The following is a 26,803-nucleotide window of genomic DNA, read 5'->3' as shown; positions in this document are numbered from 1 at the left end:
ATTCGGGCAGGTAGCGTTCTCCTGGCGTCCGCCAAATCCAGATTCGTCCGTCGGACTGCCAGATGGTGAAGCGTGATTCATCACTCCAGAAAATGCGTTTCCAGAGTCCAATGTCGGCGAGTTTTACACCACTCCAGCCACACTTGGCAATGCGCATAGTGATCTTAGGCTTGTGTGCGGCTGCTCGGCCATGGAAACCCATTCCATGAAGCTCCCGACAAACAGTTATTGTGCTGACGTTGTTTCCAGAGGCAGTTTGGAACTCGGTAGTGAGTGTTGCATCCGCGACAGATGATTTTTAGGTTCTTCAGCACTCGGCGGTCCCGTTCTGTGAGCTTGTGTGGCCTACCATTTTGCGGCTGAGCCGTTGTTGCTCCTAGATGTTTCCACTTCACAATAACAGCACTTACAGTTGACTGGGGCAGTTCTAGCAGGGCAAAGATCTGATGAACTGACTTGTTGGAAAGGTGGCATTCAATGACGGTGCCACGTTGAAAGTCACGGAGCTCTTCAGTAAGGCCATTCTACTGCCAATGTTTGTCTATGAAGATTGCATGGCTGTGTGCTCGAGTTTATACACCTGTCAGCAACGTGTGGCTGAAATAGCGAAATCCACTCATTTGAAGGGGTGTCCACATACTTTTGTGTATATATAGTGTATGTGGTTAGGGGAAGGGGTAACTTCTACCTGGAAGTAAGTAGGATCGCCACAGAACACTCACCATAACTGAAGACACTGGTTTGGGCTTTGTGTATAGCGTGTCTTAGAGTCAGTCTCTCTCTCTCTCTACCCCCTCTCCTCTCCCCCCATTGGCAGGGCAGTACTCTCCCTGGGCCATCTCTCCCCTCTGCAGCTGTCGCCTTTGGCACACAGGCAGTGGGGCTTAGAGATGCCGTCTGAAAGGGAAGAGAGGAGAGACTGCGGCTTTGGCGTTTAGAGGGAGACGAAGATAGTGTCGCAGTGTTATTGATGGGTGTTAGGCCTCCAAGCGCCCTCTCTCTTTCTAGGCTTTCTTTTCACTCTCTGTCTCTCTCTTTCTATTGCACTCTCTCTCATTTCTCTTCTTTGTTTTTCCCCCGGTCTTTGTTTCTTTAGTCCTCTCTCCCTCCCTCTCTCCTTCCTCCCCTCCCTCTCCAGTCCCCAGTCAGTCTTGGCCTTTCTGTCTGGTGTTATGTTGTTGTTTATTCCCCTGTCTGTGACCATCTGAATGTGCAGCCTGACCGTAATGGAGAAGAGTGGGCGACCGCTGGCTTCTGGCCTGGCCTTGTGGCTGCAGGGTTTCTCTCTCCTTGTCTTTCTCCTCTCTCTTTCCCTTCCCCCCCTTTTCTCTCTATCCCTCTTTTACTCCTCTCTCTCTCTCCATACCTCTCTCTCTATCGCTCTCTCCCTTTCACTCTTCAATCTCCCTTATTTTTATTTATCTCCATGTCTCTCACTCTGCTCTCTGTGGGCCTCTGCTGAGCCTCTTCAGCTGTTCTGGCTTGCGCCATGTCACTCAGTTTACCCAGAGAGCTGTAAATAATAGGGCTTGTGCAACAACCACCAGACAGAGTTACAGAATTGTCCTGGCAGGGGCATTGGGGCACCCTCCCCTCTGACTGACAAGGAAAATAGTTGCCATTGTCGGCTAGGGTTGGCTAGGTCGCTGTTGTGAGACAAATACCTAAAACAGCTGCCACCCTATCTTTCCAATAGAAGATAGCAGGTGCTCGTGCATCTTTGCCCTCATTCCTGTGGATGTTTATGGAGCCCAAGTTAAAGGTGCAATATGCAGGAATCACTCCGCCATTTCCTGGTTGCTATAATTCTAATTGTTTGCCTAATTTCAGTTTGTGACAAAACAAGCACTCGGAGTATAGAGAATCATTTTACCATCTAAACCGCAGTTAAATATTTTTTCCAGAACCAAAAATAATGTATTTTCAGCTATTTGAAGCTGGTGTTCAAAACCGATAGTAAAAGACGCAAAAATCTAACTCAAGAATAGGAAACATAGAAATAGCACACACATAACTTATTAACTGCTTCGTAGACTTGCTTTTTATGTGAATTTGGTCGGGTCGCCCAAAACGTTACATATTGTAGCTTTAACATTTAGCAAGGCCTAGCGCAGGGGTAGGCAACTAGATTCAGCCGCGGGCTGATTTTTTTGGGGGGAGCGAATGGTCGGGGGGCCCGGAACATAATTATAATAATTTGTACACTGCAAATTGACCACAACTAAGCCCAAAAAGAGATTGTTTTTGACAATAACAATCATTTCATACCTTGATTACATTGAGACACGATCACGTTTCTTTTTTTATTCATGGGAATACATTAAACAGATTTCCTAAATTACCTTTTTTTTTTGCTGAATTCCTGGTGATTTTAGTCTTTTTTTTTGTCCAAAAAGTAAAATAACGAAAATAACAAAAACCAGATCTGGCATCTGGATTCAGATATAGGCCTAGATATTAGCCTATCCTTACTCCTACTCTTCAATCTCAGTTGAGGTGGAGGGCTACTGGTGGTTATTGATGCCACACCACTGAAAGGCCAATTAAGCAAGTGTGGCAAGTCAACGGTCATTAGCTGAGGGTAGGAGGACTGTCGCTGGGTGTATGTAAGAGTGTGAGGTGGTGCCTCGTTAGAGAACGCTGCTTGAAAGGCCCGCTGCACGGTGAGGGCTCCTTTTAGATCTCAATGTGGGCAAAACATGAAGCTTAGCCTATAGACGTTGTGATATCAATCATTCATGTGTAGTATACAGTACACCCTATGAGGGCTATACATAGAGACCTCCACTCATACACACACAGCATGCACACTCAAACTAATTAATCTGTCATGCTCAACACACACACAGCAATCACTAGTACACACACACACACACACAACTACTCTATCAATCACGTACACACATGCGGGTGCTCTCACACAATCACACTGTGGCTATTCCTGTTCTTCTGGCCTACACCACTGTGTGCTAATACCACAGTGACATATTAGTGTGAATGTAGTCTCTAAATAATAATAATAATATGCCATTTAGCAGACGCTTTTATCCAAAGCGACTTACAGTCATGCGTGCATACATTTTTTTTGTGTATGGGTGGTCCCGGGGATCGAACCCACTACCTTGGCGTTACAAGCGCCGTGCTCTACCAGCTGAGCTACATAGGACCTCTAACCAAGCACTGTGTAGTTTCACACATATTCTTTGTGAACACGTGTTTGTGAGATTTCTGCACGTATTGCAACGAAACCAACGTCTGATAAATGACTCCATAAACAAATTAATTTGAGTGTTTTCAGTAAGGAGTCATGTTGATAAAGCCAGTATGGGTGTAGGAGTAGGGCTGGGTGACGGGAAGGTTACAGAGCTTATTCAGATCCTGAGGTGTTCTTCTCATTAGGCTTATAGCATAATAACAGGCCAGCGCAACACTAGCTAGGCGCTAGGCAACGTCTGTCACTGCACTTCTTTATGGAGCTGTTGGCGTTAAGCGGGAGGGAGGCACCAGTTTTATGCAGAGAACAGTAATCACAGGGTAGAGTCTTTCTTTCTCTCTCTCCTTGCTGACACAGCCCACACTGTACTGTACAGCATGGCTCGGTACATCCCAGCTATTTCATTAAAGGTTCACTGCAGAGAGTGAGAGAGAGTTGGTAAGGGGTAGACCAGAATTCCATAAGGCATTTAAATGGGTTCGAGACCATCTTGAATTGGCATCAATGACACTAGCCTGGTACACAGCCCACACTGATTCACCAGACGTGAAATTGGAGACTGAGAGGTTGACCGATAAGCGTCACAAGGAAAATAGAAAGAAGTAGGGATGTTAACCGTTAATCGGTTAGCCGCTGACCGGTCATGCTTATTGGTCTATAGGGTCATTTGCATAATTGTATTTATCACATGCGCACAGCATACAGAGCCTAGTTTGAGGAGTGGAATATCCTATCACTTGTCAGTCAGCACGAGAGTAGCTCCTCAAAAAGCCTGTAGGCTACAGGAGTGAAACCTGCTTTTGGAAGCCCAGTCATTGTGCAACAAATAACAATTGTAAATGAAATCACGTGTTACACTTTGGTGGCCACGATTTAAAAAGGAGCTCTTTTTATTTCTCAATCTCAACTGGTAAAGCGCGCCTCCCATTCGCTATTTCGGATGCAAGGCTATAGCCTGCCTACCGTTGACTATCAGCGCGTCACCCCCCACTTTGCAATGTGAGCTTGAGGCACTATAATTGTTTGAAACCTGATCGTTTTACTTGACTTCAAATAATGAGGCATGTCTTACCTTGCTTCAAAGTAGCCTTGCGAAAATCCATCCATAGAAACATGGAGGCAATTATTTTATAAAGACTTCCTCATGCCATTAACCAGCATTTCTCTCCTGTTCTATTGGTTTTCATATCAACTTTCTTCCGTTATCCGGAAGCCAAAGGCACAATACTAGTCATATTAGCAACCCATCATAGTAGTTGCTATTAGATTCCCCCTCTTTCTAAGTTTCTAACGGAGATGTTCATCTCTGCCACATATGGAACTGCTCGCATTAGGTGCGCTGTTTAGAACTGGGTTTTCCGCTAATTACATTTTGGCAAATGTTTGAAAATGACGGTTTATTAGCTGCTTTATTACAGGAGTTGCATGTTCAATAATTGGCTATAGCCTTTTGACTGTACTACGATAGGCTTGCTATTGTTGCATGTTTTGATTACGCTCTCCTGTCCTTGTATGCATGCATAGTTTTAGAGAGGAAGAGGTGACGTGAGAGATTTCACTCTCACCAAAATCAGTTGAAAATAAGTCCAATGCGTATCTATGGGCTTATTTTGGGCCTAAGCTTGTCGTCTGCCTTCTTGTCTTGGGACGACTACCATTGTAAGGGCGGAAACATGAGCATCTCGTCATTATATACAGATCTCTGATAGTATTTTCTGTTGGTCGCGTCATTTTACTGGTTCGATTTTTTTTTAACCGTTTGTTGACTGGTTAGAGGGTCAGTTAGTCGGCAGCAAAATTGACCGAAATTTGCATCCCTAGAAAGAAGAGACGGAGGGAGGAAAGGAAGTAGGAGGCGGGTTTGTTTATGAAGTTGAAGAGTCATGTGTCTGTGAGGCAGTCCCATGGTGGAAGCTTTCAAAACAAAACTTATTCTGAACTCTGGTAGAACACTGTGTCCTAGCATCAGAGAGAGGGTGTGTGCATGTGTGTGTTGAAAGAAGGGGAGGTAAAGAGCGGGGGGGAGGGCCTGACTTGATTAAATAAGGGGTGGGCTCTGGGCAGTAGAACTTGTTCTTGGCGCACATGGGAGATTTCAGGAATCCTGTCGATTTTCCTAGAAAACTAACTGCCTGCCCTGTATTCCATCATCTGGCTTTTCTTTACACCCCATTAAACGGGTTAGAACAAAAATCCAGAGGAATCTCCATACTGTAGCAGTTAGCAACTCCCACCCAGCACACTCAAATCCCCCACACACATACTGCATTCACATAGGATTTACGGTATTTAGCGAGTGCCCAATGTCTATATGACCCCCTTACCACATTCTTGCCTCGTGCGCATGCCGGGGAGGAGTGGTAGTAGTGGTATGTAGATGTGGATGGGCGTCTTTTTTAATAAATCCATTGAGAATATACACCATCAAAGGAAACCATTATTAATTTGTTTAGGCAGGTCCTAAGAAACATAAGACTAATAAAATGTATTTTCAAAATAATAGAATAGCATATTTTGAGTTTAATTAGGCCAATGTTACGGGTCTGTGCAGCCATGTCTGTGCCATGCAAATGAAATCAATAGTTATTTTGTTAATTTAAACCGAAAAGACACACTTACCCGATCACAGTCAACACGCATATATTTTATAGTAAGAAGAATATAATGGAATGTAAAAGAATAAAATACATATAATATTTCCCCCACACAACTTGTTTCATGGGAACGTGTGGAACCGCTGTCCTATTAAAAAAGTGATATTTTGAAACAGAGCCCAAGCCCATGCTTTTTTTATCCAGGTTTCATCTCTTTCCTACCCTCACTACACTTTGTTTGGGAGCAGGCATTAGGGTCTTGTCTTTATCATGATACCGATAGAAAATAATAGCAATCCAATTTTCAAAAGCATGTGAGTTACCTATATGTGATTGAGCAAAATAATAGGCCTACTCTTGATTTAGGCAACATTTATTGCATGCTAAATGTTTCTGATCAGTGATAGATGAGCAAACAAATAGAAAAGCTCTATACCACCTCCACATATTTGCTCAGCCAGAAGCCAATTAACTAAATAGCCTATACTGATAGACATTCAGTGAAACAAAATCACATTGATTGGTTATCAGACAAGCCAGTGAAGTCGCAGGCTTTTGGTCGGGAGTAGGCCGTGGCGACTTTGAGTAAAGAACATAATAATCCACTTGTTAAGCTACATAACATGGCAAAATGTTCTAATAAACGAGCCCACTAGACATCATCATCATGAGCAGTACTCACCTCATCTTAGCTAACATTTCCACAGCCTAATTGTAGCCTAACCAATATCCAAATGGAGATTCAGTGAAAACAATGGTCTTACGTTGATTGATTTATCAAGATGAGCCCCCACGCTTGTCTCAAAGCAGAGCGATGGCGCTGTCCCTATCAAAACTGTGCTGAAATTATAATCTAGTTGACCACACGCAGGTAGGCTATTGCTTCAAATGTATTACAAGGATTGGATGACTTTGGGAGTTTCAGTAAGCAACAGTTTGATGCCTTCAATTGCATTAGGCTACTTTATTCCAGTATGTTCATCATTAAGTGATATTTATTCCCACAGTAAGTATTTATGGATCCATCCAGTTGTGGTTAAGAAAACAGTGCATGTGGTGGGCTAAGCGAAGAGATGGGCGTAGTGACATGCCTTGCAAAGGTTAGAACTGCCAGGAGGATGGTAACAGGGCGCTGCCTAGCAAGAGTTTAAGAGCGTAGCGTTTAAGTGGGTAGTGTGTCCCAATGCCGCCTCAGCATTACGACTGGGTTTATTCTTACCTTTTATCAGGTAAGTTGACTGAGAACACATTCTCATTTACAGCAAATAGGTCGTTTGGCGTAAATATAATTTTAGGTTTTGAAATCGGCAATACCTTTCAAATATAAAGAAAAGGTAGAAAAAAGTTGACGGTATGGTAAATTATAATACTGTAGGTCTTAGAATAGCTGGGAGTAGTTTGTGTGCTTTGTTCACCCCAAGGGAGGGAAAATGACACACACACACAAACATGTTGGGTTCCATATGCATCAAGCAAGGAGAAAGTCTTATGCTAGAGGCATCTACTTTCATTATGCTTTTCTGACAACAACAGTCTGAGTCAATATTTTCCTGACATTCTTTATTGTACAGTACTGCCTTTTCTATGCTTCCTCTGTCTTGTCTTGGCCTAAGGAGAGGGAAGAGGAGCGGGATACCTCTTGTTAGTTGGCCTAATTTCTGGACACTCGTGACCTAAACGGTGATCTCATAGAGGAACAGTGCCATGTTGACTCCGATGTGATGCCTTTGCAGGACATTAGGTTCTCCCATAGGGACAGCTTGTGCCCTTCCACTGTGAGTAGATCACCACTGTGAGTAGATCACCACTGTGAGTAGATCACCACTGTGAGTGTGTGTATTGTGCACATGTGTGATCAAAACACCAACAGGTCCCGTGCCACCACTAACAACGCAGTATGTCCCCTGCTGCCCTAAGGGTTCACCCTGTCTCTGAAACACATTAACAGAACAATGCTCTCACAGCATCCTATAATCATTATAACATCCGTCATATAATCACCACAGTGTCTGTCATAGGGTGTGACACAGCTATGTATCTAGCATGCAGTAATATTAGACTAGGCTAGATACTTGGTTCTCAGAATGCTCAGGATTACTCTGAATTTGCGTAACAGATGCGTGCCGGGTGGATTTCCAGTCCACATATGGAACCCTATTCTCTGAAGTCCTCAGCAATTTTAAACTGAGCCCAGCAGGCCCCCTCCCCTCCCCTCTCTTCTCTCTCTGTTACCTTATGTAGCCCAGGACTCATAGTCATCCGTGTGACGCAACAAGCAGGACAGACACTGACAATACGTTGTTGTTTTGGCCCGGCTCTAGAGTTGTGTTGCCATTCTAAAAATGTCTGTGAGGTGGAGGGCTGAAGCGGTGGAAAATGGTTGGGGGAGGGTTTGAGTTTCCCTCCTCAAGACAACAACATTTCTTAGAGCTGATGTAGTACTGTTCCTTCTAGTGTTTCCTAGAAGAGCATCAATCAAAGCTTGTTTGTGGCATAACTGGCTGGAAAGCCTGGTGACTCAGTGGTTTTCCATCTAGAAAGTGGATGGGAATAGAAGGATTGTGAAATGCTTTTATAAGTGGAATATGACTACCTGTGTTTGTGAGGGGCTGCTGATGTTGGATAGCAGGAAGCAGAATTGTTTGTGCTGCTGTTTTTGTTTTGGCGTATTCCGTTGAGGTTTGAGGGTTATATAGAATAACCCAGTTGGCAGTTGGTCTTGTGTGTCTGTGTCCAAAGTCCATCCGATAGTGTTTTGTGTGACAGTACATTCTGACTCACTGGGTGTCTCCTCTCTTGTGGTAAACGTGTTGACGATAATAACAACAGCTATATCCAACCACTGCCTTAGAAAATAGTGAGTGTCACTTAGTCTAGATTTGGACCATTGAAGAGGTTTTGGACGCTATTGTAGGATTGATTTTATGGTGGCATAGACAGTTCATTGTCAACCTACTGAGGGCTGGAGGTTAAAGGGGGTGAGGCTGTCCTGTATTTGTACCTCTCACGTATCACTTACCCTCCCCCTCCAGAACAGTGTCCAGCCTGGCCAAGTCCCTTCTTTCCTCTCCTCCTATTCTTCCTCTCCCAGTCCCCATCTCCCCCATCAACCAGTATAGAGCAGGGGCTGAAAACAGCTCGTTATGTAATCTTCCCCAGGCCAAGACCAACCACCACACACACACACACACACACACACACACACCGACCAGAGCGGATAATGGTGGTGGTGGGGCCTCCCTACGTCTCCCCTCCCCCATTGCTACAACCCAACAGCAGCATCCTAGAATCCCATTATCCTAGTATCTATAGCCACAAGCCAATGGGATTGGCCAGGGAGGAGGTGGCCCAGCCAATAAGCCTGGTGCAGGCTGACAGGTCAGCTGACAGGAAAGCGCTCAAGTGGAATTAATGGGTGGCTGGTTTGCGGAGTGAAGGCAGTGGTGGTTGCTCTCCATCTGGAGACCTTGGCTGAGAGACCATTAGAACCAGAGATTAATGCAGTCCAGTAACTGACTAGTATGGCTGTTGGTAGACAAATAATGTATTTTCTGAGACACTATGATTAGTTAGTACGGTACACAGAAAATAATGCCATTACATTTCTTTGAACTCATACGCTCCTTAGAAATGAAAGAAGCCTTTCATGTGACAGGCTATTTCCTTCACACCTAGAATCAATCATGGAAATGGGTTTTGCCTGGTCATGTCACATGGTCACAAGAAACACTTCTGGATCTAATCATAGATAGCCTACTTAGAATGGCGCTGAAGGGATTGGAAAATGTGTGACGACAGTTGTGTTCTTTATGGTTGATGTTGTTGATGAGAACTTCATGCACACGCCAAGTTGCTTGATCTGCCATATGCTGCAGTACCCTTAACCTGACACCACACACACCCAAACACTCCCCCAAATACATGTGAGCTTGTTTGCTTAACCTGGAGGCCTGATTTGTGTTACTTGGCTCCTGTCCAGCATCTTCTTAGCTCCTCCATCACCATGTTGACAAGGTAGCTCCTATATCTGTCACATTTCCCAGTTCCCTTGAACCCAATAGCCGAACACACACACCCCAACAACCTCCGCTTGGCCCTGCTGTGTAATGAACTCCATTACTCTCCCTTCAAGAATGTAGACGGTAGCACGACACAGCTTGGAGGTGAGGGGTTCACTAAGGACGGCACTTTGTCTTGAGGGGTGCCAATTTGATCTCAACCCAGTGTCAGTCCCACAGTGTGAGATGAGGATGAGGGTATCAATGTGTCTGTAGATTGGAGCCAGCTACTCTACTGTACGGATATAATCCAGATCAGTTGTGCTATGGGCTTCAGTTCATGCTGGGTGGCAAATAAATCCTATTCTCCGTACTGTACACATATGATCCATATATACAGTATGTAGGCTATATCTGTCTGCGCCATACCCACATGTCAGTCTGTTTGACGAAGCTGTTCCTCTATGTAGTGGATGTGACCGGTGTTGAGAGAGATAATCACTCTAACCCATGTTGTTTCTCTTCTCTCTTCCAGGAAACTCCCAACTCTGTGTTCCTGGTCATGGAGGTATGTGGAGTGTCACACTCTCAGAATGGAACCTCTTCGACCTGTAGGCTGCCAGGATCTCTATCTTTGTGTTGATACCTCTCCCCTCTTTCTATCTGCTTACTTACCCCCCCACCAACCCCCCCACGCTCACTCTCTCTCCACGTGCCCATGGTAATTTCCTCAGTCCTATGAGAGGCTGCAAACCCAGTGTCTCCTGTCCTCACTCAGCCTCGCCTCTCTCCTTCCCTCTTCTACTTATTCTCTCTCTCCCCTCCCTCTCATTGCTCAAGACCACAAAATTCCACAAACCGCCTGAAGGAAGAAAAAAAAAACTGTGCGCCACCTTAAGTAGCCCTCTAAAAATATACCTGTACACCCAAACCCCGATTTGAAAAGAATCCTGTTATTCAAGAGCAAAACTTATTCTGCCATTCTTATATTCTAGCTGTTGTTAAAGTAACTGGCTGAGCAAGGTGTCATGGGACCCTGGTACATGTTACCTTGGCCTGCCTGGGGGGTGTTCTAGCTTGTTGTTGTAGACAGAGCTGTTGTTCTTAGAGCCACACTGACACTAAGGAGGCAGGGTCTCCTGGCACAGGAGACGAAACAGACTTAAGCCTCTGAGAAAAACAGTTCCAAGCCTCTGAGCACTGTTCAACCTTGGTCTGATAGCTAGCAGGCTGCTTAATCAATGATATACCACTACCAGAGAGATGGGCATAGATAGCATTGACACTAGGCTAGCATGGATGCTAATCCAGTTGGTGTTTGCCAGACTGCTTGTTTTGCTTATTAAGAAAGGCTTGTCTTACGCAAAGGTTAGAGGAGGGATCAGATGAATTATTACTTATTAAGCAGTCACTTATTAAGCGGTCAGCGCTCAAGGCTCACGCTCCAGCATTTTGGCACCGGTTGGAACACATTAAAAAGGATACTGTTTTAGGGGAAACACTGCCCTTTCAGCTGCAACATTGACTCTCCGTATGAAGCAAAGCAGTCTTTTTATTGGACCGAATATTATTCATGTGCAGTGTACATCATAAATTATTGTCCTCGCACAAAAATTAGTAGGATAGATTCACTAGAATAGAATGATGGCCCTTTAACCAATCATGGCATCCCAAACTTTACAGCAATCAATGTGGGCACCCCCATAATAGTGAAATATATGAATGTTACCCTAGCACTGTGTGGGTATGGCAGACCCCTAACAATGTGTTATTGAAACCCTGCTCAATGCCTCTGCTGCTCGCAGTAAAAGGGTTGACATACACACAGAGCATCCATCTTCCCGTGTCTCATGTCAATATAAGGATCTGAGCTGTAATTGATTTTCCTGTACAAAGGGTAAACAACATGGTGTGGTAATGAACTGAACTGGAGTCAGATCCTACCGGTCACTGTGATGAGGCTCTTTTAAGGCCAGATCAAACAAATGCTTTGGTCAGAGGAAGCTCTGGTAACCAACAGGATGTAATTGGTGGTTCAACTGACGGAACTGGAAAATGGTGGACAGACAGCGGGTAGATGCTAGCATAAATTAGCCTACCACTTAGCTCCCCTCTGTTTCTCCTCCACTTTCTCTCCCCTGCTCCGTCACACCTTTTCTCTAACTCTCTCCCTAACTCTCTCTCTCTTTCTTGTAGTACTCTCCCTCTCTCCTTCCTACTCTCTGTGTTGACTAATGCCAGGATTAACAGAGACTGTCAGTACTGATACCAGCATAGCCATTCATCAGATTTTAATTCATGAGACCCATCGTTATCTGGGCTTTGTGGTTGCACGTACACACACACACACAGATTGATACTGTTAATCCGTGTTGTTCTTACACAGCCTGCTAATATAATGTTTTTTTTTTTGTCTTGTTCCTCCCCACAGTACTGCAACGGTGGCGATCTGGCTGACTATCTGCAAGGTAAGCATCACACTAATCTCAACACACACACTGGGTATTATTCATCAAAACAAAGTAACTAGCAGTGGAGAGGAGTGTGGGTACTTTTGTGTGCGTCTCTGTCTGCCGCCTTCTGTCTGTGTGTGTGGTGTATGTTCCCAGTGGAAGGGAATGCTGTGTGTAGGAGCCAACACAGTGATATGACACAATGGGTTCCTTCTTTAGCACCAAGGTCAGCATAGCTCTGACGCCAGTCTCAAAGGTCACTCGTCTCTCATAATGCTTCCCAAGAAAGCACCAAGCACTGAATGTCTTAATAGGATGCTGCTTGTGGAGGTCAACATGGTATATCGTTAACTTGATTGGTATAGCAGTTTATAGCAGTGAATTGCATAACACACACACCTATATCCCTGTTGATATGGATCATATTTGCATATGTATGACAATGTCAACAGCAGGTAGTTACAGTGAGGGAAAAAAGTATTTGATCCCCTGCTGATTTTGTACGTTTGCCCACTGACAAAGACATGATCAGTCTATAATTTTAATGGTAAGTTTATTTGAACAGTGAGAGACAGAATAACAACAAAAAAATCCAGAAAAACGCATGTCAAAAATGTTATAAATTGATTTGCATTTTAATGAGGGAAATAAGTATTTGACCCCTCTGCAAAACATGACTTAGTACTTGGTGGTAAAACCCTTGTTGGCAATCACAGAGGTCAGACGTTTCTTGTAGTTGGCCACCAGGTTTGCACACATCTCAGGAGGGATTTTGTTCCACTCCTCTTTGCAGATCTTCTCCAAGTCATTAAGGTTTCGAGGCTGACGTTTGGCAACTCGAACCTTCAGCTCCCAGATTTTCTATGGGAGCAAGGTCTGGAGACTGGCTAGGCCACTCCAGGACCTTAATGTGCTTCTTCTTGAGCCACTCCTTTGTTGCCTTGGCCGTGTATTTTGGGTCATTGTCATGCTGGAATAACAATCCACGACCCATTTTCAATGTCCTGGCTGAGGGAAGGAGGTTCTCACCCAAGATTTGACGGTACATGGCCCCGTCCATCGTCCCTTTGATGCGGTGAAGTTGTCCTCTCCCCTTAGCAGAAAAACATCCCCAAAGCATAATGTTTCCACCTCCATGTTTGACGGTGGGGATGGTGTTCTTCGGGTCATAGGCAGCATTCCTCCTCCTCCAAACACGGCGAGTTGAGTTGATTCCAAAGAGCTCGATTTCGGTCTCATCTGACCACAACACTTTCACCCAGTTCTCCTCTGAATCATTCAGATGTTCATTGGCAAACTACAGACGGCCCTGTATATGTGCTTTCTTGAGCAGGGGGACCTTGCGGGCGCTGCAGGATTTCAGTCCTTCACGGCGTAGTGTGTTACCAATGTTTTTCTTGGTGACTATGGTCCCAGCTGCCTTGAGATCATTGACAAGATCCTCCCGTGTAGTTCTGGGCTGATTCCTTACCATTCTCATGATCATTGCAACTCCACGAGGTGAGATCTTGCATGGAGCCCCATGCCGAGGAAGATTGACAGTTATTTTGTGTTTCTTTCATTTGCGAATAATCGCACCAACTGTTGTCACCTTCTCACCAAGCTGCTTGGCGATGGTCTTGTAGCCCATTCCAGCCTTCTGTAGGTCTACAATCTTGTCCCTGACATCCTTGGAGAGCTCTTTGGTCTTGGCCATGGTGGAGAGTTTGGAATCTGATTGATTGATTGCTTCTGTGGACAGGTGTCTTTTATACAGGTAACAAGCTGAGATTAGGAGCACTCCCTTTAAGAGTGTGCTCCTAATCTCAGCTCGTTACCTGTATAAAATACACCTGGGAGCCAGAAATCTTTCTGATTGAGATGGGGTCAAATACTTATTTCCCGCATTAAAATGCAAATCAATTTATAACATTTTTGACATGCATTTTTCTGGATTTCTTTGTTGTTATTCTGTCTCTCACTGTTCAAATAAACCTACCATTAAAATTATAGACTGATCATTTCTTTGTCAGTGGGCAAACGTACAAAATCAGCAGGGGATCAAATACTTTTTTCCCTCACTGTATGCGTTAATCCCAGCAGAGCTACAGTTGAGTAACAGAGAAAGAAAGAGAGGTCATCATGAAATGGACACCATAACAAGAGGTCAATGCGGAGTCTAAAAAGGCACTGAGGAACAGAATGTCCCAGGGCACCAGGTTTAGTGTAGATACTGGTGTACAGAGGAAAGCAGTGTTGTGGACTCTGGTCCTCATGTTGTGTTCTGATTCACTTGTTATCAGGGGAACTGTTTTTTTTATGTTGTACAGGTGCACGCTCTCACGTCACCTCAGGGCACGGTACAGTGTCTGTACCTCTCTCTTCTAGCGTGCAAGCACAGTCGCACTCTCCCCCTTTCTGTCGCACTCTCCCTCTTTGTTGCACTCTCTATTTCTGTCTCTCTCTCTCTCTCCCTTATAAACCCTAATTGTATAATAGCACCACACAACCATGTTATGTTATTTCACTAATTACACAACTTTGCTGCGTTTAGAAGAAGTTGCCACTGTTGTACTTTAGAGAGAGTGTTACTCTGTTGTACTTTAAATCCCTGATAAATGTGTGTAAGCACGGTTAGGTTGACACAAGATCCATTGTGACCATAATGGGTTGGTTTACCCTTTAGAGACCCAGGAATCCTCTTAGCTAGCAGCTCACTGGATTAGCTAATGTTGTTGTTTCACTACAATCAGGACATGCAGGGACCAGGCACACTCCACTGGCCGACCTCTTATCCTAGCTACAGTAACCTTCACTGTTAATACTTTTATTACGTAGGCTGCTAATGTTCAAACAATTACTAGCCTAATCGGTTGTGCTTGCATAAAATATATAGACTACTTGCAGAATAAGCATTTTGTGCGGGTTGCTTTCCCTTGGATTCAGTGTGCAGTTGTGGTGACAGAGCTCTCCCAATGCATCCTGATGTAGAAGTTTTAATGCATTTCTCTCATTGATATCAGTGCATCTCAATCATTTAAATGTAAGCTGAGGCAATCAGTAATTATTGCAAAGCATCAGGGATATAGAGGTATTGAGTGTGTATAACTGCTGGCAAATGTTTTGTATGGATCCCATGTGGCTCAGTTGGTTGAGCATGGCGCTTGCAATGCCAGAGTTGTGGGTTTCGTTTCCCACGGGGGGAAAAGTATGAAAATGGATGCACTCACTATTGTAAGTCACTCTGGATAAGAGTGTCTGCTAAATGACTAAAATCTAAATCTAAAACTGTAAATACATGTTAATGATCAGTGTGGGTGAAACGTTAGTGTGTAAAATGGTTGTAAAGAATTGTCTATGTGGCCTCTAGACTAGTGCATAGTGGGTGGGTAATGTCTTTTATAGAGATTTCAGTGCATTATGGGTAATGTAGTTTTGTATGGATAAAATATGCTAATCGCCAGTGTGGGTGTAGTAGTCTTTTACCACTAAATCCCTGGTCATCATACATTATGTGCCAATACATTTATACTGTATAATGAAGGATTGTGGGTAAGTTGTTTTTCTCTGCTCTCCCTAGCCAAGGGGACACTGAGAGAAGATACTCTGAGGGTGTTCCTCCAGCAGATAGCAGCAGCCATGAGGATCCTCAACAGTAAAGGCATCATCCACCGAGACCTGAAACCACAGAACATCCTACTGTCATACACGAGCCGCAAGAGATCCAGCATCAACGGCATCCGCATCAAAATAGGTGACTGACCAACCCAGCCCCCAGCCCCTCAAACACAACACACACTCAGTTAAAACTAAGCTAAAACTTAAAAGAGAACTATCCCTTTAATTCTTCACACCTTCAGAATGTTTCTATGACATAAATACTGTTTATACTGTGTACAGTCGTGGTCAAAAGTTTTGAGAATGACACAAGTATTGGTCTTCACAAAGTTCGCTGCTTCAGTGTTATGAGATATCTTTGTCAGATGTTACTATGGTATACTGAAGTATAATTACAATCATTCCATAAGTATCAAAGGCTTTTATTGACAATTACATTAAGTTTATGCAAAGAGTCAATATTTGCAGTGTTGACCCTTCTTTTTCAAGACCTCTGCAATCCGCCCTGGCATGCTGTCAATTAACTTCTGGGCCACATCCTGACTGATGGCAGCCCATTCTTGCATAATCAATGCTTGGAGTTTGTCAGAATTTGTGGGTTTTTGTTTGTCCACCTGCCTCTTGAGGATCGACCACAAGTTCTCAATGGGATTAAGGTCTGGGGAGTTTCCTGGCCATGGACCCAAAATGTCGATGTTTTGTTCCCCGAGCCACTTAGTTATAATTTTTTCCTTATGGCAAGGTGCTCCATCATGCTGGAAAAGGCATTGGTCGTCACCAAACTGTTCTTGGATGGTTGGGAGAAGTTGCTCTCGGAGGATGTGTTGGTACCATTCTTTATTCATGGCTGTGTTCTTAGGCAAAATTGTGAGTGAGCCCACTCCCTTGGCTGAGAAGCAACCCCACACATGAATGGTCTCAGGATGCTTTACTGTTGGCATGACACAGGACTGATGGTAGCGCTCACCTTGTCTTCTCCGGACAAGGTGTTTTCCGGATGCCCAAAACAATCGGAAAGGAGATTCATCAGAGAAAATGACTTTACCCCAGTCCTCAGCAGTCCAATCCCTGTACCTTTTGCAGAATATCAGTCTGTCCCTGATGTTTTTCCTGGAGAGAAGTGGATTCTTTGCTGCCCTTCTTGACACCAGGCCATCCTCCAAAAGTCTTCGCCTCACTGTGCGTGCAGATGCACTCACACCTGCCTGCTGCCATTCCTGAGCAAGCACTGCACTGGTGGTGCCCCGATCCCGCAGCTGAATCAACTTTAGGAGACTTGCTGGACTTTCTTGGGTGCCCTGACGACTTCTTCACAACAATTGAACCTCTCTCCTTGAAGTTCTTGATGATCCGATAAATGGTTGATTTAGGTGCAATCTTACTAGCAGCAATGTCCTTGCCTGTGAAGCCCTTTTTGTGCAAAGCAATGAAGACGGCACGTGTTTCCATGCAGGTAACCATGGTTAACAGAGGAAGAACAATGATTTCAAGCACCACCCTCCTTTTTAAAGCTTCCAGTCTGTTATACTAACTCAATCAGCATGACAGAGTGATCTCCAGCCTTGTCTTCGTCAACACTCTCACCTGTGTTAACGAGAGAATCACTGACATGATGGCAGCTGGTCCTTTTGTGGCAGGGCTGAAATGCAATGGAAATGTTTTTTGGGGATTAAGTTCATTTTCATGGCAAAGAGGGACTTTGCAATTAATTGCAATTCATCTGATCACTCTTCATGACATTCTGGAGTACAGTGGGGGGAAAAAAGTATTTAGTCAGCCACCAATTGTGCAAGTTCTCCCACTTAAAAAGATGAGAGAGGCCTGTAATTTTCATCATAGGTACACGTCAACTATGACAGACAAATTGAGAAGAAAAAATCCAGAAAATCACATTGTAGGATTTTTAATGAATTTATTTGCAAATGATGGTGTAAAATAAGTATTTGGTCACCTACAAACAAGCAAGATTTCTGGCTCTCACAGACCTGTAACTTCTTCTTTAAGAGGCTCCTCTGTCCTCCACTCGTTACCTGTATTAATGGCACCTGTTTGAACTTGTTATCAGTATAAAAGACACCTGTCCACAACCACAAACAGTCACACTCCAAACTCCACTATGGCCAAGACCAAAGAGCTGTCAAAGGACACCAAAAACAAAATTGTAGACCTGCACCAGGCTGGGAAGACTGAATCTGCAATAGGTAAGCAGCTTGGTTTGAAGAAATCAACTGTGGGAGCAATTATTAGGAAATGGAAGACATACAAGACCACTGATAATCTCCCTCAATCTGGGGCTCCACGCAAGATCTCACCCCGTGGGGTCAAAATGATCACAAGAACGGTGAGCAAAAATCCCAGAACCACACGGGGGGACCTAGTGAATGACCTGCAGAGAGCTGGGACCAAAGTAACAAAGCCTACCATCAGTAACACACTACGCCGCCAGGGACTCAAATCCTGCAGTGCCAGACGTGTCCCCCTGCTTAAGCCAGTACATGTCCAGGCCCGTCTGAAGTTTGCTAGAGTGCATTTGGATGATCCAGAAGAGGATTGGGAGAATGTCATATGGTCAGATGAAACCAAAATTGAACTTTTTGGTAAAAACTCAACTCGTTGTGTTTGGAGGACAAAGAATGCTGAGTTGCATCCAAAGAACACCATACCTACTGTGAAGCATGGGGGTGGAAACATCATGCTTTGGTGCTGTTTTTCTGCAAAGGGACCAGGACGACTGATCCGTGTAAAGGAAAGAATGAATGGGGCCATGTATCGTGAGATTTTGAGTGAAAACCTCCTTCCATCAGCAAGGGCATTGTAGATGAAACGTGGCTGGGTCTTTCAGCATGACAATGATCCCAAGCACACCGCCCGGGCAACGAAGGAGTGGCTTCGTAAGAAGCATTTCAAGGTCCTGGAGTGGCCTAGCCAGTCTCCAGATCTCAACCTCATAGAAAATCTTTGGAGGGAGTTGAAAGTCTGTGTTGCTCAGCGACAGCCCCAAAACATCACTGCTCTAGAGGAGATCTGCATGGAGGAATGGGCCAAAATACCAGCAACAGTGTGTGAAAACCTTATGAAGACTTACAGAAAACGTTTGACCTGTGTCATTGCCAACAAAGGGTATATAACAAAGTATTGAGAAACTTTTGTTATTGACCAAATACTTATTTTCCACCATAATTTGCAAATAAATTCATTAAAAATTCTACAATGTGATTTTCTGGATATTTTTTTCTCATTTTGTCTGTCATAGTTGACGTGTACCTATGATGAAAATTACAGGCCTCTCTCATCTTTTTAAGTTGGAGAACTTGCACAATTGGTGGCTGACTAAATACTTTTTCCCCCACTGTATGTGCAAATAGCCATCATCAAAACTGAGGCAGCAGACTTAGTATTTGTGTCATTCTCAAAACCTTTGTCCACGACTGTATATAGAGATGGCCTATCCATGAACTGTTAGCCATCATATTATTTGTCTTATTGTGTCACACAAGTGTCATATATCAAATGTTATGTTATGTTACGATGCACCACAGTGATAGCTAGCTAAGGTCATGGTTAGTTGTTTTGAACCCTACAGCTATATTTAGTTTGCTGCTTGTGCTATTCCCGGAAGGTGTGTTGACTGATGTTGAGTGCCCAATTGTCTAGTGTCTGAGAGGCTTGGGAATAGGAGTTGTGACACTCAGACAATAGTAGCTATTAATAACACAGACAGACCGACAGACTGACGGCCTTCTCTCTTTCAGCTGACTTTGGCTTCGCACGATACCTCCAGAGCAACATGATGGCTGCCACGCTGTGTGGCTCCCCCATGTACATGGTGAGTGGGTGCGAGTGGGCGTGTGAGCATGTGTGTGTTAGTGTTCATTGTGTGTGTAAGGGTGTCGTGTCTGCAGTCTCTTGTCCTCCTGTGACAACAGCACCGCTTACTCAGCAACTTGCAACTGGAACGGTCCTTTCGGAGCTTGACCTCTAACCTCTGTCCTCTAACCAGGCCCCGGAAGTGATCATGTCTCAGAACTATGACGCCAAGGCAGACCTTTGGAGCATTGGGACGGTCGTCTACCAGTGTCTCGTGGGGAAGCCCCCTTTCCAGGTAGGATGGAGAGAGAGAGAGCAGCATTAAACTGTGTGGGAAAAAATACCATATGCCTCTGCAAGAGAAAAATGTCACCCATGGTGTGTGTTTATAGAAGTAGTATACAAACCCCCTGTCACTCTGTTCTCTCTGTCTCTCACTCTCTCTCTCTCTCTGTCTTTAGGCCAACAGTCCGCAGGACCTGAGGATGTTCTATGAGAAGAACAAGTCGCTGCTGCCCATGTAGGTCAACAGATGATAGGATTTAGGAATTACTAGCTATCTGATCGAGTCCTTTAGGGCTGAAAAGTCATGTTTTTAACTAGAATGTATGTCTGTTCCTCTATTACTTAGCATCCCGAGGGAGACGTCTCCTCCCCTTGGCAACCTGTTGCTTGGCCTGCTGCAGAGGAACCAGAAGGACAGGATGGACTTCGGTCAGTTCTGACTTCACTTCCCTTCTAGAAAGGAAATGATTTAAAACGTAATGTTTGTTATCCATAAATTGGATGTTACTTCTCTAACATTAACACTTCTGTCTTGTTTCTGCTTCAGATGCGTTTTTCAGCCATCCTTTCTTAGATCCAGCTTCTGCCATCAAAAAATGTGAGTAGATAGAACTTCCTTCATCAATAACAGGGGGAAATACATGTGGTATCAGAGCTGTATTGTGAGATGACATTGATGTTGAGAGCACTTAGGTCTTGTGTGAAAACATGTATTTGTATGTTTTTTCTCCAGCATGTCCTGTTCCAGTACCCAACTGCCCTAGCGCTGTAACCGACATCACCTGTGGCAGCTCGCCCTCTGTTCGCTACAACTCTCCTGCCGTAAGTTCATCCTGACTGCCTATACACCTCATAGTTGCATTCCACACCAAGTGGGTTTATCCGTACCTCAAGGCATAGCACCACACCTCAACACTCAGCACTTAAGAATCCAGACTTTGTACAGTAGCTCAGTGGGAAAACGGACAAACTGAGTTTCCCAAGGATGTACTTTTTTTCTCTGTCCACTGTGATTGAATTATTCTGGCAGTCTACATAGCCCAGTCTGGCTCTAATTGAATTGTACAGCCAAGCCCTCTCTCTCACTGAGATTTAATCCTCTCGCTTTCTTTCTCTTGCCCTACCCTCCTAACACATATACACACACACACACATAAACACACCTTTTGCTCACTACAACACACACATACCCCTTCCCTTCTCCAGTCTCTCCCAGACATGCAGACGTTACCTGAGGACTGTCTGTCGTCACCACCCCTGGGCCCTCCCAACTACCTGCAGCTGTCTAAGGAGTCTGGAGGAAGCACCAGCAGCAAGAACTCCTCCAGCGACACGGACGACTTTGTCCTGGTGCCACACCTTTCCACAGAGTCTTGTGAGTCTTCAGGAACGCACACACTCACACAAACACTTGCTACTCCTTATTACACTAATTAGGACTACTGACAACACTACATATACATTGAGCACCTACTTACACTCCTCTTAGAATAAGCACCTGCTATAAAACACACACACTGAGCACCTACTCACACTTGACACACACAGTTGACCAAATAGACACACATTTTGAGTGGCAGTATGGGTAGTCAGTTAATTCAGTAATGTGCCATGGTTTCTACTCTTGTCTGGTTGGCTCACTTCCCTCTTCCTCAGATGACCAGCCAATGGGAGCAGTGGGGCATCGGCCGTCCGGAGAGTGGTGTGGAGGGTGAGCGTAACGTCATCAACTTCAGCTCTTAACATATGTTTGTGTGTGCGTATTTATGTATGTATGTATACTGAACAAAAATATAAACGCAACATGCAACAATTTCAACGAGATACAGTTCATATAAGGAAAGCAGTCAATTGAAATAAATTCATTAGGGCCTTATCTATGGATTTCACATGACTGGGCAGGGGCGCAGCCAATCAGAATGAGTTTTTCCCCACAAAAAGGCTTTATTACAGACATAAATACTCCTCAGTTTCATCAGCTGTCCGGGTGGCTGGTCTCAGACAATCCTGCAGGTGAAGAAGCCGGATGTAGAGGTCCTGGGATGACGTGGTTACACGTGGTCTGCGGTTGTGAGACTAGTTGGACGTACTGCCAAATTCTCTAAAATGATGTTGGATGCAGCTTATGGTAGAGAAATCAACATTCAATTATTTGGCAACAGCTCTGGTGGACATTCCTGCAGTCAGCATGCCAATTTCACACTCCCTCAAAACTTGAGACATCTGTGGCATTGTTGTGTGACAAAACTGCAGATTTTAGAGTGGCCTTTTATTGTCCCCAGCACAAGGTGTACCTGTGTAATGATCGTGCTGTTTAATGAGCTTCTTGATATGCCACACCTGTCAGGTGGATGGATTATCTTGGCAAAGGATAAATGCTCAGCAACAGGGATGTAAACAAATTTGTGCACAACATTTGAGAGAAATAAGCGTTTTGTGCATATGGAACATTTCTGAGATATTTTATTTCAGCTCATGAAACATGGGACCAACACTTTACATGTTGCATTTATATTTTTCTTTAGTATATGTACACTACCGGTCAAAAGTTTTAGAACACCTACTCATTCAAGGGTTTTTCTTTATTTTTACTATTTTCTACATTGTAGAATAATAGTGAAGACATCAAACTATGAAATAACACATATGGAATCATGTAGTAACCAAAGAAGTGTTAAACAAATGAAAATATATTTTATATTAGAGATTCTTCAAATAGCCACCCTTTGCCTTGATGACAGCCTTGCACACTCTTGGCATTCGCTCAACCAGCTTCATGAGGTAGTCACCTGGAATGCATTTTAATTAACAGGTGTGCCTTCTTAAAAGTTAATTTGTGAAATGTCTTTCCTTCTTATTGTGTTTGAGCCAATCAGTTGTGTTGTGACAAGGTATTTTATTTTATTATTATTTTTATTTCACCTTTATTTAACCAGGTAAGCCAGTTGAGAACAGGTTCTCATTTACAACTGCGACCTGGCCAAGATAAAGCAAAGTAGTGCAATAAAAACAACACAGAGTTACATATGGGGTAAAAAAAAAACATAAAGTCAGAAATACAACAGAAAATATATATACAGTGTGTGCAAATGTAGCAAGTTATGGAGGTAAGGCAATAAATAGGCTATAGTGCAGAATAATTACAATAGTATTAACACTGGAATGCTAGATGTGCAAGAGATTATGTGCAAATAGAGATACTGGGGTGCAAAAGAGCAAAATAAATAACAATATAGGGATGAGGTAGTTGGGTGGGCTAATTTCAGATGGGCTGTGTAAAGGTGCAGTGATCGGTAAGGTGCTCTGACAACTGATGCTTAAAGTTATTGAGGGAGATAAGAGTCTCCAGCTTCAGAGATTTTTGCAATTCGTTCCAGTCATTGGCAGCAGAGAACTGGAAGGAATGGCGGCCAAAGGAGGTGTTGGCTTTGGGAATGACCAGAGAGATATACCTGCTGGAGCGCAGACTACGGGTGGGTGCTGCTATGGTGACCAATGAGCTAAGATAAGGCGGGGATTTGCCTAGCAGTGATTTATAGATGGCCTGGAGCCAGTGGGTTTGACGACGAACATGTAGTGAGGACCAGCCAACAAGAGCGTACAGGTCACAGTGGTGGGTAGTGTATGGGGCTTTGGAGACAAAACGGATGGCACTGTGATAGACTACATCCAATTTGCTGAGTAGAGTGTTGGAGGCTATTTTGTAAATGACATCGCCGAAGTCAAGGATCGGTAGGATAGTCAGTTTTACGAGGGCATGTTTGGCAGCATGAGTGAAGGAGGCTTTGTTGCGAAATAGGAAGCCGATTCTAGATTTAACTTTGGATTGGAGATTCTTTATGTGAGTCTGGAAGTTGAGTTTACAGTCTAACCAGACACCTAGATATTTGTAGTTGTCCACATACTCTAGGTCAGACCCGTCGAGAGTGGTGATTCTAGTCGGGTGGGCGGGTGCTAGCAGCGTTCGATTGAAAAGCATGCATTTAGTTTTACTAGTGTTTAAGAGCAGTTGAAGGCTACTGAAGGATTGTTGTATGGCATTGAAGCTCGTTTGGAGGTTTGTTAACACAGTGTCCAATGAAGGGCCAGATGTATACAAAATGGTGTTGTCTGCGTAGAGGTGGATCTGAGAGTCACCAGCAGCAAGAGCGACATCATTGATATACACGGAGAAAAGTGTCGGCCCAAGAATTGAACCCTGTGGCACCCCCATAGAGACTGCCATAGGTCCAGACAACAGGCCCTCCGATTTGACACACTGAACTCTGTCTGAGAAGTAGTTGGTGAACCAGGCGAGGCAGTCATTTGAGAAACCAAGGCTATTTAGTCTGCCAATAAGAATGCGGTGGTTGACAGAGTCGAAAGCCTTGGCCAGGTCGATGAAGACGGCTGCACAGTACTGTCTATTATCAATCGCGGTTATAATATCGTTTAGGACCTTGAGCGTGGCTGAAGTGCACCCGTGACCAGCTCGGAAACCGGATTGCATAGCGGAGAAGGTACGGTGGTATTCGAAATGGTCGATGATCTGTTTGGGTATACAGAAGATTGCCCTATTTGATAAAAGACCAAGTCCATATTATGGCAAGAACAGCTCAAATAAGCAAAGAGAAACGACAGTCCATCATACTTTAAGACATGAAGGTCAGTCAATATGGAACATTTCAAGAACTTCAAGTGCAGTCGCAGAAACCATCAAGCGCTATGATGAAACTGGCTCTCATGAGGACCGCCACAGGAATGGAAGACTCAGAGTTACCTCTACTGCAGAGGAAAGTTCATTAGAGTTACCATCCTCAAATTGCAGCCCAAATAAATGCTTCACAGAGTTCAAGTAACAGACACATCTCAACATCAACTGTTCAGAGGAGACTGTGTGAATCAGGCCTTCATGGTTGAATTGCTGCAAAGAAACCACTACTAAAGGACACCAATAAGAAGAAGAGACTTGCTTGGCCAAGAAACACGAGCAATGGACATTAGACCGGTGGAAATGTGTCCTTTGGTCTGGAGTCCAAACTGGAGAGTCTTTGTGAGACGCGGTGTGGGTGAACGGATAATCTCCCCATGTGTATTTCCCACCGTAAAGCATGGAGGAGGAGGTGTTATGGTGTGGGGGTACTTTGCTGGTGACACTGTCTGTGATGTATTTAGAATTCAAGGCACACTTAACCAGCATGGCTACCACAGCATTCTGCAGCGACGCGCCATCCCATCTGGTTTGGGCTTAGTGGGACTAACATTTGTTTTTCAACAGGACAATGACCCAACACACCTGTGTAAGGGCTATTTTACCAAGAAGGAGAGTGATGGAGTGCTGCGTCAGATGACCTGGCCTCCACAATCCCCCAACCTCAACCAAATTGAGATGGTTTGGGATAAGTCGGACTGCAGAGTGAAGGAAAGCAGCCAACAAGTGCTCAGCATATGTGGGAACTCCTTCAAGACAGGTGAAGCTGGTTGAGAGAATGCCAAGAGTGTGCAAAGCTGTCATCAAGGCAAAGGGTGGCTATTTGAAGAATCTCAAATATAAAATAAACTCAGCAAAAAAAGAAACGTCCCTTTTTCTGGACCCTGTTTTTCAAAGATAATTTGTAAAAATCAAAATAACTTCACAGATCTTAATTGTAAAGGGTTTAAACACTGTTTCCCATGCTTGTTCAATGAACCATAAACAATTAATGAACATGCACCTGTTGAACAGTTGTTAAGACACTAACAGCTTACAGACGGTAGGCAATTAAGGTCACAGTTATGAAAACTTAGGACACTAAAGAGGCCTTTCTACAGACTCTGAAAAACACCAAAAGAAAGATGCCCAGGGTCCCTGCTCATCTGCGTGAACGTGCCTTAGGCATGCTGCAAGGAGGCATGAGGACTGCAGATGTGGCCAGGGCAATAAATTGCAATGTCCGTACTGTGAGACGCCTAAGACAGCGCTACAGGGAGACAGGACGGACAGCTGATCGTCCTCGCAGTGGCAGACCACGTGTAACAACACCTGCACAGGATCGGTACATCCGAACATCACACCTGCGGGACAGGTACAGGGTGGCAACAACAACTGCCTGAGTTACACCAGGAACGCACAATCCCTCCATCAGTGCTCAGACTGTCCGCAATAGGCTGAGATAGGCTGGACTGAGGACTTGTAGGTCTTTTGTAAGGCAGGTCCTTACCAGACATAACCGGCAACAACGTCGCCTATGGGCACAAACCCACCGTCGTTGGACCAGACAGGACTGGCAAAAAGTGCTCTTCACTGACGAGTCGCGGTTTTGTCTCACCAGGGGTGAGCGTTACACCGAGGCCTGTACTCTGGAGCGGGATCGATTTGGAGGTGGAGGGTCCGTCATGGTCTGGGGCGGTGTGTCACAGCATCATCGGACTGAGCTTGTTGTCATTGCAGGCAATCTCAACGCTGTGCGTTACAGGGAAGACATCCTCCTCCCTCATGTGGTACCCTTCCTGCAGGCTCATCCTGACATGACCCTCCAGCATGACAATGCCACCAGCCATACTGCTCGTTCTGTGCGAGATTTCCTGCAAGACAGGAATGTCAGTATTCTGCCATGGCCAGCGAAAAGCCCGGATCTCAATCCCATTGAGCACGTCTGGGACATGTTGGATCGGAGGGTGAGGGCTAGGGCCCCCAGAAATGTCCGGGAACTTGCAGGTGCCTTGGTGGAAGAGTGGGGTAACATCTCACAGCAAGAACTGGCAAATCTGGTGCAGTCCATGAGGAGGAGATGGACTGCGGTACTTAATGCAGCTGGTGGCCACACCAGATACTGACTGTTACTTTTGATGTTGACCCCCCACCTTTGTTCAGGGACACATTATTCAATTTCTGTT

General features: G+C 44.5%; 1 protein-coding gene across 2 annotated transcripts in view; it reads left to right on the top strand.

Moving 5' to 3' along the window:
* The window catches only part of LOC311102160 (serine/threonine-protein kinase ULK2-like), a 62,723-nt gene that overhangs the window by 21,384 nt on the left and 14,536 nt on the right, over positions 1–26,803 (top strand). For both annotated transcript variants that reach the window (XM_084143401.1, XM_084143400.1), the window contains exons 4-14: positions 10,342–10,374; positions 12,238–12,274; positions 15,819–15,992; positions 19,609–19,682; positions 19,857–19,958; positions 20,125–20,183; positions 20,295–20,377; positions 20,496–20,546; positions 20,682–20,770; positions 21,155–21,323; positions 21,605–21,659. In XM_084143401.1, coding sequence (XP_083999527.1) covers positions 10,342–10,374; positions 12,238–12,274; positions 15,819–15,992; positions 19,609–19,682; positions 19,857–19,958; positions 20,125–20,183; positions 20,295–20,377; positions 20,496–20,546; positions 20,682–20,770; positions 21,155–21,323; positions 21,605–21,659 — 926 coding nt within the window. The remainder of the gene's footprint in view (positions 1–10,341; positions 10,375–12,237; positions 12,275–15,818; positions 15,993–19,608; positions 19,683–19,856; positions 19,959–20,124; positions 20,184–20,294; positions 20,378–20,495; positions 20,547–20,681; positions 20,771–21,154; positions 21,324–21,604; positions 21,660–26,803) is intronic.

This window comes from Coregonus lavaretus (genome assembly GCF_964263955.1).
Source record: "Coregonus lavaretus genome assembly, chromosome: 26".
Lineage (NCBI taxonomy): Eukaryota > Metazoa > Chordata > Actinopteri > Salmoniformes > Salmonidae > Coregonus > Coregonus lavaretus.
Note: the sequence above shows the minus strand (reverse complement) of the source record. Positions and strands in the feature narration are given on the sequence as shown.